The sequence below is a fragment of the Anomalospiza imberbis genome, chromosome 11 (assembly GCF_031753505.1).
Source record: "Anomalospiza imberbis isolate Cuckoo-Finch-1a 21T00152 chromosome 11, ASM3175350v1, whole genome shotgun sequence".
Taxonomy (NCBI): Eukaryota; Metazoa; Chordata; class Aves; order Passeriformes; family Viduidae; genus Anomalospiza; species Anomalospiza imberbis.
Window position 1 is genome coordinate 16,088,451 of NC_089691.1, and position 15,818 is coordinate 16,104,268.

Below are 15,818 nucleotides of genomic sequence, written 5' to 3' on the forward strand. Positions count from 1 at the left end.
ACTGCCACGGTTGTTTGTTTTTTATTTTTGCTGGAAGTCTAGGACTAGAAAAGCTCTCAGGCCCAAAAAGGAGCACATCTCTGCTGCAGTGACATATGTCACAGCATGAGTCATTCAGGGATTATATGTACAAATCCAAACATGTCTGTCCAACTTGTGCTCCCATGTCCTTAAATGAAAAGGGCACAAAGGGGAAGCTGTGGAGGCTGCAGAGGAAGAGCCATAACTTCCAGGCTGTTCTACAGCCAGAGGGGAAAAGGGCTGCAGGTATGTCTGTGATACATCCCAAATGAAGCCATGTACACCCAGTAATTACCCCAGGTACTCCTAAGCCTGTTTGCAGCACCTGTTGGTGTCTTTTGTTCCATGGAAGACACGTCACCAATGTGTCAGTGTCCATGTGCTGAAAGCAATTTATACAATAAATTTTAAAACCCCTCAGGACCTAGTAAATGCTTACCTCAAACCTTTGACTAATGACTAGAGGTGCTTGTGTAGGTTACTTGTGTAAATACCTCTGTACTTCAAGGCTTTCCACTGAGTCCAAGAAGAGTTGCTCTATATGTGACTGTTTTCTGCCTGTTAACTCTTCCATGCATGCTGCCAACCTTAGCATTAGCTTTCAACTTTGTGGCTGACCCATTAAATACTGGATGAAACAGCTTGCATTACATTTTCAACTTAATAAATAGGAAAGGCATTACACAGATTCTGTCTGGCCATCTGGAGGAACAGTGTTCTTTACCCCAGCGAATGGCTATCTAATCCTCTCATATACAGTTGGGCTTTATTCTATTAAAATATAATGAGAAAAGACTATCATACCATTATTTGGTGAAGCTAAATGGGATTTTTAGAATACTCAATGGAAGATGAATGAAAAAGATAAAGGTTTTCTTCAAAGCAAAAGATAGAAAATTGTCTCCTTGAGATTGAAGTATTGTATAACCAAGTTATTATAAAATTATCTTTGCTCACTAAAAATACCCCAATTTCATTTCCATAAATCTTTCCATTAAGAATCAAATCAAGTTGTTGTTTTTTTTTTTTTTTAATTAAAAAAATGCTAAGCATTAAATGAAGTGTTGTGCTTCAAACAGAGGATGCTGTGGGGTTCCTGCCTTCTATGGCGTCAGGTCCTTCCATCCAGCTGGTGGCATCAAGGGCTGCTCTTTGTGGGTGCTCTAAAATGCCAGACAGAGGTTTACTGCTGTAGATGGCCTCATGAAGACCCCACAGCCCTGTGGGGAAGTCGTGGAGCACATTGGTCTCCTCCAGGTGGATGACAGTGGCATATGTGGTTCTTCATGCCCGAACTCCAAGCTGCTCCCTCATCTCTGGGGTTTTCACTCCACACAGACCAACGCTGGGCTGGCACAGGAGCCTTCTTAGCAATGCTGCTGTTTATTTATAAGGTGGGGACACTAAATCCCAGCAATCAGTGAACTGTGGCTTTAGGGTTTGTTTCTCAGCAGGAGCAGAATATATTTCAGCTTTCTCCCTGTGTAGTTGTTGAAGGAAAATGACTCCAGCTAGCTGTCACCCCCACTCCAGAACTGCGTTGGCTGCAATGCTATCCACCTCCAATTCATCAACCAGTCAAGTTGATATAATTAGGAATCCCAAAGTCAATAATCTGATAATCTCCAGTGCACAAAGGTTTGTATGTAGGAGAAGTGATTCCAGGAAGTCTGCAGCTCAGATCTGTGCAGGAAAAATGCCAGATTTTAAAAAAGAAACAGGCAGAGACCCAGAGGAGAGAGTGCTTCCTAATCCTTCACTGGTGACATATTTTGGGCCATCAGTTCTCCAGTAAATGTTTCCCATACAGTCATTTAGTGCCTTCAAACCTTCCCTTTACAGCCTTAATAATAATGTTCAATTACTGGTTCTGCCCTATAAATAAATAATCTCAGTTTAACGAGACACTCTGCTGGGTGAGCGATGCCGGCTGCGGGGCGACGTCTCCAGAGCCCTCAGAGCAATGTGCTCCCTCCTCTCTCCACACACACTCTTGGCCACAGTGGGAAATGTAAGGCAATGGAACATTTGGCAAAGGTTTTGCAGCCTCTCTGTTATGGTGCTATGGAGAAGGGGAGGTCTCAGATCCAGAAATTATGCCAGAAAAATAGGTCTGCTTTTAGAACACTCTGAACATGTAAAATGACTAATAATACTGCAGGAGTTTTGAATATTTCAGGTTGCTCTTTCAAAGTGTCAGGAGCTCCTCTTGGCCTTCCAGTGCTAGGGCAGGAGTAGGGGACTGGGGGGACCTCTTTGGGAAAGCATCCAGCAGGTTCATTCCCATTTTTCCTTCCTTGGTGCCAAGAGAAAGCATTGGAGACCAAACCACATAGTGAGCTGCATCCCTCACAGCCTGTTTTTGACCACCACAGCTCCAGGCAAGACTAACACTTTCTTTTTAAGATCTTGGCCTCCTGGAGGACCCACCAAGGAGTCCTGAGGCAGAGTGGGTCCTCTCCGTTGCAGCAGGATAGTTTTGGGGTGCATCCCCAGCACGGCTTCATCCTGTCAGCCAGCAAGTTGCCACAGGCTGCTGCACAGGGCAGACGTGCTCCTGCAAAAAGCAAGTGGTTTGTATGGAAGTTACATCAATTTTAAATGACAGCGTTGTCTTCCTACTGGGATGTTTCAGCTGTAACATGCACCACATAAGCCTTTTCACTCACCTTGTCAGGAACTGTTCTGCCTTCTCCTGGTGGGCAGAGTGAGCCTGTTGCTCAGCAGGCATTGAGGGGAATTGTCACAAAGCCAAAAAGGGAGAAGGGATAGGAAATCATCCTATTTTTCCCTTCCATGGTGGGATGAGTGATGTCCAGGGTCACATGCTGAGGCACTACCAACTGTTTCATTCACAGCTGGGACTTGGGATCCCTCAGGGCATCACACACCCAGGTCCCTGGCTGCTGGGTTGGGAAACGAAGGAACCAGCCTTGAGCCTGGATAAACGATAGCACCTGAATGCTGAATCACAGGATTCACTTGTCATTGCATTGAAACCTGGCAATGGAAGAAGGGAGGTGGTCCCATAAATCATATGATGAACCTTTCCCTGCCCTGTGCTGGTATGAGAAGCAGTGTTGTGCTTTGCTGGGTATTACATTGCTATTTTTTTTTTCAAAGTGCTAAGGAACCAATTGGTCTTTAAAACACGCTTGTCTGATTTGATAGGGAAGGCTGGTTCATTGTTGCACAGTACCATAATAAATATAATTTCTGTCGGTTAATTTATATTGTGGGATTATACTTCTTTACAAAAATACACCTACGGTCCAGGCCAAAGCTGGAAGTCAAAGAGGGAATATCATCATAACAGGGTCTGGGAATGGTGTTAGTCACTTTACAGAAACTCATTGCCTTGTCAGCGTTGTGTCTGGGACCATGAGGAAGAAAGCTGATCTTCCAGCCAGCCGAGACTGGACATGTGAGACGTGCATTGCTCCAGTCCGTGCTGAGAAGCACAAATAACATTCCTTCCTCTCCCTCCCTTCGGTCTGTGGCCTCTTTGAGTGGGTTGGTAACCGCTTCCATAGCACACACAGAATTCATGGGATGCTTGGTGTGTTATCCCACATGGAATGTGGACCGCTGATCCAGGCTGGGGATAGGCATTTTCCATTTCCCTGCAAGGGTCTGGGCACATGTGAAAGCACCAGCCTCCCCACTGTATAACAACAGCACGGCAATAGCTGCAGCTGCAGGAGGGATGGGAACACAGGAGAAAGAAGGGTTTGCCCTGCTCCCACTCCTGTGGGCCGGAGTAGGCTGGCACAGCCAGGACAACAAGGATTTGTTGCCTCAGTGGCAGCATGTTTCTCCCGTTCCTGCTGCAGGGAAGCACAAGACTAGCTGTCAGGCCTGAGCCTTGGCAGGCAGCAGCCATGGGATAACCAGAGGTAACTGCGTGGGGAGATTTATCTCATGTCAAGGGGAGAAGCAGGATGTGTGCACACTTGCAGATAGGCCTGGTGCTGAGTGTGGATTTATAGGCAAAGAGTAAATAGGAACATTGGGAAACACTTTCCCTTTCTCCATAAACTTTTCAATTTCAGAGAAGCCCGATTCAATAAAATTATCTTACAGATGGAGGTTTTATTGAGTCTGGCCCATAAAGCTCCCATTATGGGGTTTACAACTGCCTTTTACACAAATCCTGCTCTAATAAAATACAGTGGTGTTTACAGTATTCCTGAAATGGCCGCAGAATTACTGTGTGCACAAAAAACCAGCTAGTAATTCTTGGCTTATTGCTCTGGGCACTCCTCTGACAACATAAAGCAGCACAACTTGGGGTGGGGGGAAAGGGGAAATGCAGAGGCAGGAGGAGAAGAATTATGCTGCTGCTTGGCCACGATACCCCAGGGAAATACCGTTGATTTACAGCCCTCACTCTGCATTCCCTTGATGGAAACTGTAAAGAGGCTTCCTAAAGGTGCTTTGTGTCCTCAGCATGCAGCTGTGGGGACTGGCTGGGCATTACTGGCAGCTGGGTGATCCCAGCCATCATCTGATCCAGCCATAGTAGGGAGCCAGGCTTGAGCTGGCTGAGGCATTGCTGAAGTTTGGCAGAAATGTCTGCAGCATGGTCCTTTTTATCTTCCCTTGTGCCTTGTGGGTGCTGCCTGGTGCTTGGAGCAGAGCGTGTGCTGGGTAAGGCTGGGAGCTGGTGGTTGTGCCTGGAGGGGTTTGCTGAAAAGCTTCTGGTTAAGAGCTGGTTCTGGGGCTAAAGTAAAGGGTGGATGCTCTCGATAGGGGAGAGGAAAAACTGGGAATTCTGCAGGAGATACTTCCTGGGAAGGAATAGCCTGAGCTCTGTTTTTGGGCATGGCTCTGTGCCCCTGGTGAAAAAAACATGATGACATCCATTATGGTGATTTCTAATGCATGATTAAAGGAGATGCATTTCAGTTGCACCTCTTTCCTCTGCTTGTCCCCTTGCTGAGTGTCTTCGCTGAGAGGTGATGGCTCTTCCTTTATGGCAGGTCTCACATTGCAGGCTTTCAAGTTCCCTCTTTATTTATCACTGTTAATCTTTGTGCCTATGTACCTGCAAAACATTTGCATTTGCAACTCTGTTAATTAGGCCAGAAAGCAGGTCAGCGCTCTCTCCTGTTCTCCTTAATATATTGTCCTCTCCTTAATATATTTGTTTTCACAAATTGGCCTGAGGTGATTAATGCTGATTTTCAGTGCTGTGCTACATGTAAGGGCAGAAACTTCTTGTGTGTACAGAGGAAGTGTCTCATTTAGGATGAAGGAACACTATTTAAGTTGTAGGGAAAACATTTCTTTTGTGGCACATATTTAACAAGTCAATTCATAGTGAAGTTGAGCTTTTTTCTTTGCAGTGAGGTCAGCAAGAAGAATTGATTCAATCGAAGTTTTTAGTAACTTTTCTTGTCATTAGGTACCTAAATACCTTTGCAAATCTATCCTCTATGTATGGTATGCCCTGATCACATTGGAAGTGAGTGGCAGGGTGGAAACTTGCATCATTGTCCTGTTATTGCCTGTGCTCCATCATGCTCAGCCCATCACTCTGCACCCAGGGAGGTTCTCCCTGCCCCAGTGCTCAGGTGTCAGCCCTATAATCTGTCACTCACTGGGGAAAAGATGCACATGCAAAGCTGAATTCCAAGGAGGCTGGTGAAACTTGGGGCTTTGTTTATGCTGCAAACTGGGAGAACTAAGATTAATGGCATGTTTTACAAAGCCTTGTGCAGCAAGAAAAGGTCTAGTTTTTCTATTTATTATACTTTCAGTCTGTTATTTTGCCATTACATCTGCTTGCTGCACAATTTTTCAGTGTCCAAAAACATGGTTTCTTTCCCAGATTTGAACGCTCTTCGTTTCCTCTGGGTTGCTGATTTTAGCTTATTTAATTGTGGCTGGGATTGGGCATTTGCTTGCTATTTTCCTGATCTGCCCTTCTGTAGATCTCACAGTAACTCTGTTAAAACTAATGGAGTACTTTAGGGTTATAGTGCAACCAACAAAATCTAACCTGTCCTTTAATTTAAATTACAACTGAATAAATAAACTGTCCCCACTTCTACTTAGGATCTTCCAAGGAAGCCTACATCAGCAATGTTTGAAGATACTTATACCTGCTTCCAATTCCTTTCTTTGAACTCTTGATATAAAAGCTGATGTGTCTCTGCCTTGCATACTCCCTCCTCCATTATTTTTCTCCTGGAAGATTACAATGTGTTATAGGCTTGCATCAGAACCACTCAAGCTCTTTTTTCCTTTCCAGTTTGCCTGACTCCAGCCAAAGTCTGGAATTTTTTTCTGCTTTGCAGTCAGTTTACTTCACCTCCATGTCCACTTTAGATTATGGTAGTAATTTAGGAAAAGTAATTAAAACAAACATTGTGGGTTTTTTCGAAGTCATACATGAACTGGGAGAGGGGCAGCTCAGGTCTGTGTTTTGCCACATAATGCGATGGCAGCTGTGTGAACTGTCTGGGTCTGCTATTGCTGCTTCTGGTTGCACCTTTTAAATACTTCTGCCAGCATTTTGTTTGGGTTAAGAATTACTCATTATGTTCAGTCAATATCCATCTTCTCTTCTTGTCCAATCTCACCTGTCAGTGGGGTGATTTAAATAACCGCTTGGGTTGTGAATCCCATGTAGGATTCAAGACAGCAGGGAAGCTCCGAGATGGCTGGCACGGACAAATGGTGATGTGTCTGTCTGTGTGGCAACAGAGCTTCATGTGTCATGGTTCTTTGCTTTTGGGAAGGGTGCAGGAATAATGTATGGCAATGCTTTAAATGCAAGGATTGATGGATAACCTGACCCGAGGGGGCTCGTGCTGCAGTTGGAGCTACTGCATGGATTTGCTTGTGGTGGTCGCTGAAACGAAATAAAATAAAAATGTTGTTTGTTTTTGACAGCTTTTTGCAATCTTTGCATTTGCAACATGCGGCGGGTACTCTGGAGAGCTGCGCCTCAGTGTGGACTGTGCAAACAAGTCCGAGAGTGACCTCAGCATTGACATAGCCTTTGCCTACCCCTTCAGGTAACCCCGGCCCGCGCGCGCGGTTCGGCTCTCGCGGCTGTGGCTGGCCCAGCTGCACAGAGGGCTCCTCCACTCACAGCACATTGCACTTGAGCACCGGTCTGGGGCTCCAGAATTGTCCTCTGGTGTGCAGGAGGAATGGGCTTGGAGAGACCTGGTGTGGAGGGGGCCGTGGAATTGCTGGGAATGGGAGCTCAGCAGAGGAGAAGACAGATTCCAGAGCCCTGTGGAGGCCAGGAGAGCTGGGGTAGTGGAAAATGGGAGGCAAGGAAAAATTAAACAATACATCATCCCAGAATGAAAAACTGTAGTGTAGCCATTAACTTAAGCTGGAAATGAGAGAGGTTTCCCATCCATTGCAGTAGCAAGGATCTAAAATAGCTGCTCCAAGGGAGGGGGAAGCAAAAAGCCAAAATTATCTGGGACCATAATTTTGAAATGCTTTTTGAAAATTTTATTAATTGCCTGTTTGCATCTCTTGGTGTCTGTATGCTTTAAACCTAGTGATTTAGGAAAATAGCTTTAATAGGGTTTTTTTGTGTTTTTAAGTACATCTGAAAACTGTAGTGTAGTTATACATATATATAATGTTCATGCCATTTAAGATCCTGCTTCAAAAGAGCATCTACAGTCTTTTTTTTACATATGTCAAGTCCACATCAGAAACCATTCCGTTTTGTATAAGTGATTTCTTCAAGGAATTGAGATGATTAAGGAAAGAATGCATAATTCAGTCTCAAGTCTAGTACACTATGACTCTAAAATAATTTTTCTTCCTTGGGAAATCACATGCTGTTTTGCTTATGATTGCTATGCACAGACCAGACTTGAAAGCATCTATTTCTTTACAATGTTCTAAGATACAGCAAATTCTAAACAGTGGGAACTGAATTTGATTCCTTGAAATGTTGTTCTTGCTTGACATACATTTATTACTCTGAAAAGTCACATTTCCTGATATTACAAATGTTTATTTTTTTGGCTTGAATATATCCACATTTTCTTTCATTTCTGCTTAGTATGCGTAGGAGAGATCCTGAAAATTGAGTTATGTGTGAGTTTGTAATTTGATTTACTTCCAAATAGGTCATTTCTCCAACATTCATTACAAATACACCCTGTAGTGAAGTGCTTTTAGTTTTCATGATTACAAAATAGTATTTTATTTTAAAAGTTAATAAAACAGAGAGAAGTAGCCCTCAGGTGTCTCCTGGTGTTTCACCAGGCACATCAACCATTGTTTCTAGAAGGAAGAGGCTGGGTCTCCAACTTCCCAGTTTTACTTATTAGAAAGCTGGAAGTAATTGATGGGTAATGTAACATTCCAGCATGTTGCAGAGATGATGCAAAACAGAGTTTATTTGCAGGAAGGATCCAGCTGAGGCTTTAGCTGGCCCTTGAACTCAGCATGGGATGTGTGGCATGTGCAGTGGGGTGGTTGCTGCATGGTACAAATACACCTGAAGTGTGCAGGTGAGAAGGGAGATGACACTTAGCTGCTGTTTTAGGAGAAGCATGAATATACTCAGATATTGTGCAATTTGGGATTTTGTTTGCAAACCTGAGGCATATACAAAAAAGTGTCCAGAGTTGTGCTGATTACATGAGGCAGCAGATGTGTGCCTGGAAAATCTGCTGCTTTGGAACCTGGTGTTATCTCAGTGTTTTATCTAAATATTCCTGTGACTTTCTCACGTGTTTGCTATTTTTTGCTTTTCTCCAGTGCTCCTTCCACAGAATGGAGATGGGGTGCTCTAAAAACAGAATTGAGATTAGTTGGGAAAGGTAACATCTCAGAGCAGTGAATAAGCTTGGAAAAAGCAGCTCAGAAAAGTTGAGTCTCTCTAATCAAGACTGTGCTCCTCAGGCTGAGGCTCATCTCCCTGCATGGGCTCGTAGGCATTGTTAGGTAGGATGAATTTCCCACTACTTGTCTTGCATTCAGGTCCATCTTCCCATGGCATTTTCCTTTCAAATGCCTTCACAGTCCTGATTATTGGCTGTCAGCTGGGGGAGGTGTAGGTGGAAGGAGAGAAGCTGCTGAGCATCTGACACCCCGCTGCTGTTGGGGCTGTCAGCAGTGACACTGAAGCAGTCAAAATACCTGAGTGCTGCTTTTTTATGAGCTGCACCTTCCAGCATGACTTGAAACAAAGAAAGTCGTGCTACCAGCTGCTTTCATTTCTGTTGCTGGGAATTTGAGGCTTTATTTTCTTCTCCCAAAAGATGAACTGCTAGACCTTGGCCAGTAGATGACAAGTGTCAAGAGCTTTAAGCTGGTAAACAAAGTGGTAAGGCTGAACGGGACAGCTTGGCAAAGCAGGAGGGCTTGGGTGTTTTGGAAATGAGATTGAAGGAACCTGAAAACCTTCCTATTAAAGCAAGATCAGAATGGGTAGGGAGTTTTCCAGACTGAAAGGATGGGCATTGCACTTGTGACCACATGCTTCTGGGGCCAATCACCTGAGCTAGAGAAAAGGAGGATGCAGGAGAGCAAAACCAGTGCTGGTGGGGTGTGGGTGTGATTCGTGTGGCCCCAGGCCAGTCTTGAATGCACAGAAGCAGCACTGCACTCCACAGCAGGTAGCTCCAGACAGTCCCAAAACAAAGGAGCATCTTCACACCTGCTTATTGAGATTTTTCTCAGCCCCAACCTACAAATTGCAAAAGTCTCCAGCAAGAAATAAAATTAGTCCAAGAGAAATAATTAATACAATTAGACAGGAAGTTTTGAAACATACCTTTAAACTAATATTAATTCTTTCTTGATTTTTTTTTTTAAGTTATGGCATCACGGAAGTTATGTTTGGCTCCTGTGTTGTCTTGCTGCTGTTGCAACTCTAGTAGCAGGAAATTGTGGAGCACCAAAGGGAAAATCCAAAGAAACCTTTTTCACAGGGTGGCTGCTTCCCATTTCTGCTGGAATCACTTTCTTAGTTAGTTCTGAACCTGGATTAATTTGTCCTTTGAAAAGGGGGAAGTGAGGAAAAGCATAGAAGTGTACTAATCACTGGCCACTGCCAGGGTAATCTGGTGCAGTGGTGCTTTTGCACTGCTGGGAGACAGGATCCCTGGGAGAAAAGCCCATGTGGTGGTGGCTGTGCAGGGTGGTTGTGTCAGGAGGAGGCTGAGCCATTCCCACCCGAGCTGCTGCTCTGAGCTCTTGCTACTGGGGTGCAGTAACCACTGAAGAGTCCCCCTAATACTGACGTAATTGACCCCAAATCTGGCTCCACCATCTCTCCTAGAACAGCAGATGAGATGGATGCTTTTCTATCCACAGTTACACTGATTCATTTAAGCTTCCTGCAGCCCACGTCCATGACCATGTAGTCACCCTGCAGTGTGGAAATTACCCTGAAGTCTAAACCCTAATGTCCTCCAACAGTGTCTGCTGGAGCTCTGCCACACACTTCTACAGATCTTGCCAGACTCTTCCATGCCTAATCTGATGTTTATAATGATGTTTTAAATATTCACCTGAGGGTTTTTTTTTCTCATTTTGGCCTAATTCTAGTTGCATCACAAAACATTTCTTCCTTCCTCATGTTTTAAAGCACAAATCAGCTGTTCTGGATACCTGTATATGCATTTTGGAAGTTTTACAAGTTCAAATATGGAATCAATTTCTCTGGCCCTCCAGTAGCTGTTTTTCTCTAGCATTAGGATCTGTGCTTGGTACAGGGTCTGTTGCAAATTTGGCACACATTAGGATGTTCATTAGCTTGACCCTCACCCAGGCAATGATTCTTTGAGGGGTGGAAAATAAATTCAGCATCTTGGGATTATTTGTTACTCTCACAGTCCATCACCCTTTCAGAATGGATTTGTCACTTATCCAAGTGCCCTGAAGCAATATGTTTTGTCTGTAATAAGAGTCCTAGTGAAAGTCTTATTTGTTTATTATTTTCTGTGATCCCAGAAACATTTTTATCATGTACTTGGTTTTTCCTTGGGCTTACTTGGCTAATAAGTGATTGAATAGTACACCTACTGGGTGCATATTCCTTACTGGTATTCACTGTTTTAAGATGCTTTTTCACCAGTCCTCCTAAAAGCAAGTATTTTTGTTTGCTTAACTTACCAAGTCTGTAGTGAAGATTTTTTGCTGGTTAATTATTCTTATCACAAACTTGACATTTTACTTGCAACTGGCAGAGTTGCACTGAAACATTTGGGCTTCTTCAACTGCTGATTTAAAGGAACCTTTGCATCTCAGAAGTGCTCCTGTGAAGGTGTGCTGGGAGAGGTGCTCTGTGCTGAGGCCATCACCTGCTCTTTGTGGTTATGCCCTGTCCTGGCCAAGGGAGGAATGCTGTGCCAGAGCCTGGCTGTGGGTGATGCTGGTGGGGTCTGTGGCTCATGGGAGTCCCATGAGCAGAGCTGTTGTGCTGGGCGGGCCTGCAGGGCAATGAGAAGGGAAAACCATCTCAATACAAACCCCTAAGTTAAGTCTTGAGGCAGACCCTGGACTAAAATCTCTTTGCCTGTAGCTTTTGGAGGTGCTTTAACCCAAGCCTACATACAGAGTATATCCCCAAGTTAAATGCTGCATGGGAACTAATTTGGAGCATCTCTTGTCTTTTCTTGGGGCATTCATCCTGAAAACCACTTGAAAAATATTGACCTGAAGGGTGACATTGTTACGTTTTAAACACTCTCACCTAAGTCAGTGGTTAGGTGAAGTGTGTGCAGAGGTGTTAGGAGCACTGAGCCACAGGTACCAGAAGGACAGAGTAGGATTCCCTGGTGGTGCTAATGCGAGACCCTGATGAAAATATGTCTTTGCACATCTTTGTATCACAGCAGTGAGCAAAACAAATGTTTTCCATTTGATTCTAAATCACCTATTAGTATCTTTTCAGTGTGCTAGTAAAGCTGTCTCTTCAAGTGGTTCTTCCTTCTGAAGGAAAAGGAAATTGTGTTTTATGGGAGCTTTTCATTCACTTTAAGCATCTCATTTGAATAAAGACATTCCCATTGAGCACCCTTGAAAGTGTTCACCTCATCTGTATGCAATGAGCAGTCTAGTCTTCCATTTGAAACATAACAGCCAGATCTAAATTGCCTACTTAGAAGCTACAAATGATAATTAAGGAGAAAACATCTAACTTTTTGAGCTTTGCATCTATCTTTCTTTGGAAAAGGCCTCTGCTAATGTTAGCACATTTCTGTGCCAGTGTGTACTATCCTTCTATTTTTTTCATCCATTTGTAAGTCTTGCTTTAGAATTCAGTGAAAAATATTCTGGCTGAAAGATTATGAATGCCTGTAATGGCTGGGAGACTGAGAGCTGCTGATAAATAGAAATTCTTTCAGCTAAGTAGTTGCCTGCAGTGCTGACTTTCAGGCAGCTATGGCAGGCTCTGCTCCCAGACTTCTTGGGAGGTTGGGGATAGGAAAGAATTAAGTCACAGACTCAGCTGAACTCCTTCGGGTTTGTGTTTTATTTTGGATGTCTTCACCTTGCAGAAGATGCCCCTTCTGCAGAACCAAACTGTGGTCTCATAAACCTGCTGTGCATAGACAGGAGCAAAATCAAGCCAGCAGGAGCTGTGCACTGGCTTCAGGTGTAACCTGTGCCAAAATGTAGATGCCCCAGTTCCCAGGCAGGTTTGGCAGAGCTCCTGGGAAAGTGAGAGGTGCTGGTTAAACTTTGCATGACCCATTCCAGCTAAATGAAGGGATAAATCTCCATCCTGGGACTTCTCAGAACAAAACTTGGTGCTTCTGAGAAGCAGATTTTGCACAAGCAGGAGCTGCAGGGACGACTGGATGGAGTTCAGAAGACCACAAGCTGTGCCACAGTGGTCCCTTCTGGATCTGCAATAGGCTGCTCTGTGAAAGCTGCATTAGTTTAGTCCCTTTTCTTGCCAAACTGTGACTGCCTCATCTAGCACTACAGATCTGGGGTTAACAGCTGAACTGATGAGGAAAAATGTTCAGTAATACGTCAGCTAAGCTGGAGATTTTCACCAATATCCCTGTTACATAAACTGGCTGTGTAGGATGGGCACTGAGGGCTCAGTCATGGCTTTAATTATTTTCCACAACTGTTTCAAACTCTGATCTCAGCAGTGCTTTTTAGACCTAATTTTGACCTCTTAATGAATAATTTGCCTAACCAGAACTTCTACTGTTAGTGGAAAGAGGAAATTGTGTGAATGAGGAAGACAATATTGCATCCTGCTGGATAAAATTCAGCAAATCCTTCGGGTTACAAATATCTATGATTGTGACACCTTCACAAAGTATCTTCCTGTTTAATATAACTTGATGATGCAAACTGAAGCGTTAAGATAGATTTGTAATTAGGAAATAGACCTTTTTTTCTCAGTTGTGATTTTTACATTCTGGTAATTTATAGAGCTATCCAGAAAATTGCAGCTCAATTTTTCAAAATCGTTTATATTTCTTTTTTCCCCTGATGGAAAGCCAGTTAAAAGATTTTTTGCCATTCTGACGTGAACGCAAGAACTTTGTGAGCTAATTAAAGTATGGCCCCAGCACTTCCCTGGCAGTGAAGGCATCAGAGACCTTGGTCACGTCTCTGTCCTGAAGCGAGTCTGGAAGCAACCTGAACATGGAGCTTGCAAAGCCAAACTGAACACTGATCAATGGTTTAGTGAGAGCTGTTTGCTCTTAGATTGTCTCCTGGGCTGGGGAAAAGGTGATCCAGGTCTGCAAAATGAGTACTTTTCTCTTCAGCTTTGAATGAACATAGTTTGTAATAGGAAAGAATATTGCACATTTTTATAACTGGCTCTAGTGATTAGAGTGCATCCCATAGTTCAGAGCCCTGATGGGATTTTTTGCTGGCTTGTGCATGGCTACAGACTACTGAAATAATTGAAAACTGCAAATCAGTGTTCTCCAATTTCCACAGGTCTTCAAGGACCACACTGACTGTGAAGTACTGTCTTTAGACAAAGAGAACAGTGGAATGGGAGAAAATGGGCTTTTTTACTTGGACAGCTGTGGTCTGCAGTAACAGCTGTCCATGAGTACAATGTACAGTACTCAGAGTTTGATGGAATTACTGCTGGCTTGATTAAAACAGATAAAAGTATGGATGACTTTGTGACTTTTCTAGTTTTGAGGGCCTCCTCCTGACTCGAGTTACAGTCTTCAAAAGCCACTTTGTAGAAATCTTCAAGATTAGCAAAGAATGGTCATTACTGCCAGTTTGCACTTTTGGAACTGTGAATAAAGGCAAGAGCCCTTTCCTCACAAGGGAGGGACCAGAGATGCTTCGAGTCACCCGTTGTTCCTGCATGAGATCTATAGAAAACCACCAGAAATCTGATAAAACCACATCTTCAGCTTCTCTTTGAGGCTGACCCTGTGCATGTGGTCCTCATCATGACTGTGTTGTCAAAGCAAGAGACCACCCACCACCCCCACAATTTCATGGCTGGACTGGATGGCTTGGCTTCTGGGTCAAACTATTTTCTAAACAGCCAAGAAGCTGCAGCCCAAGGGTGGCAAAGCTTCTGCTCATTCCTGCTGCTGGTGCGTTGGGCTGTCAGCAGGGACGCGCTGCTTGAGGAGGTCAGAGGAGGAAGATTTGTAAAGCCATGAAGTCTCCAGTTAATTGGAAAGACAATTGTTAACCAAGGACAAGCTGATGGGTCCAGGCAGTATTTTTGTGATGGGGCTGCAGCTCTGCAGACATGACGACTTCTCCAGATGTTGAGGTCATCTCAGTTGCTGCTGTCATCAGTGTTCTGCTTCTCCTCTGTAGCTTTTAATCCCTTAAAACTTGAAACAAACACATCCTTCAATGCTGAACTGGGGCCGTGGAGGAGGCTTGTCTTGGTTCACAGCTCTTCAGACTGGTCAGTTCTTGCCTTGTCCATGTACAAACTTTGCAAGAACACAGAGCTCATGGGCACACAGCTGGAGGGGGAAGGAAAGTGGTAGGAAATTTCTGGAGATGGTGTTTGCTGCAGATAAGGGAGAACACTTCCTTAAAACTTTGTAAATTGTAGAGCTTTTCTTTTGGCAGTCAAAAACTGGATTTTTCCTGAATTTGGATGGTCCAGACCGGCTGATTTTTCTTCATAGAGACTATATTTTATGCTTAACACTGTTCTAGTGCCAGAAAAATACTTCATTAATTCTTTAGGCCAAATTTGTTCTTTAAATGGAAGTTGATTTTGGATTTGTTGCAGCTTTTCCACCATTTGAATTTTTAATATATATTCATGAATAGTCTCTGCAGTATTGTGCAGTGATGGTGTTTTATCTGTGCCTGCCACAAAGGCTTTTCCTAAAAGTCAGACTTTAGGCAACTTCCCTTGCAAATATATTTTTTTCACATTTTCATGCTGTCAGTACGGAAGCAACCAAAGCAGCCACCCTTTAGCTTTGCTTTGTTTGGCATTTGATCCCATACCCTACATGGCACATGGTGACCCAGCTGGGGGATAATCAAACATGTGCCCTTCCCCTTTTCCCTGCTCCAAAATGTGCATTTGCTGTGCAGGGGCCCTGAAGATTTCCCCAGGACTGTAGGGGATGGGATGCATGGGATGTCTTTGGTCTCCTCTCACACCTGGATTCTATGTTAATTTATTTGCCAGGAGATAAATGCAATATTTTTCATTCAGTAGACTCTGGAGAGAATGTGCATCCAAGCCCATGCAGCACAGCCCCACTCAGTGCCTGTCCTCTCTGGATTCACACCTCCTGGGTTATTCAAGGTGTGAAGGTGCTGGCAGTTTGTCTGCAGGTCCATCAGCAGCCCCACAAGTGTGCTTGGCTCCTGCC

General features: G+C 43.9%; 1 protein-coding gene across 5 annotated transcripts in view; it reads left to right on the forward strand.

The window, feature by feature from the left end:
• The window catches only part of SYNPR (synaptoporin), a 102,426-nt gene that overhangs the window by 67,866 nt on the left and 18,742 nt on the right, over positions 1-15,818 (forward strand). For 4 of the 5 annotated variants that reach the window (XM_068202143.1, XM_068202146.1, XM_068202144.1 and 1 more), the window contains one exon: positions 6,922-7,046. In XM_068202143.1, the coding sequence (XP_068058244.1) occupies positions 6,922-7,046 (125 nt within the window). Of the gene's footprint in view, positions 1-6,339; positions 6,361-6,921; positions 7,047-15,818 lie in introns of those variants that run through there. The other variant, XM_068202147.1, reaches the window with a different exon arrangement.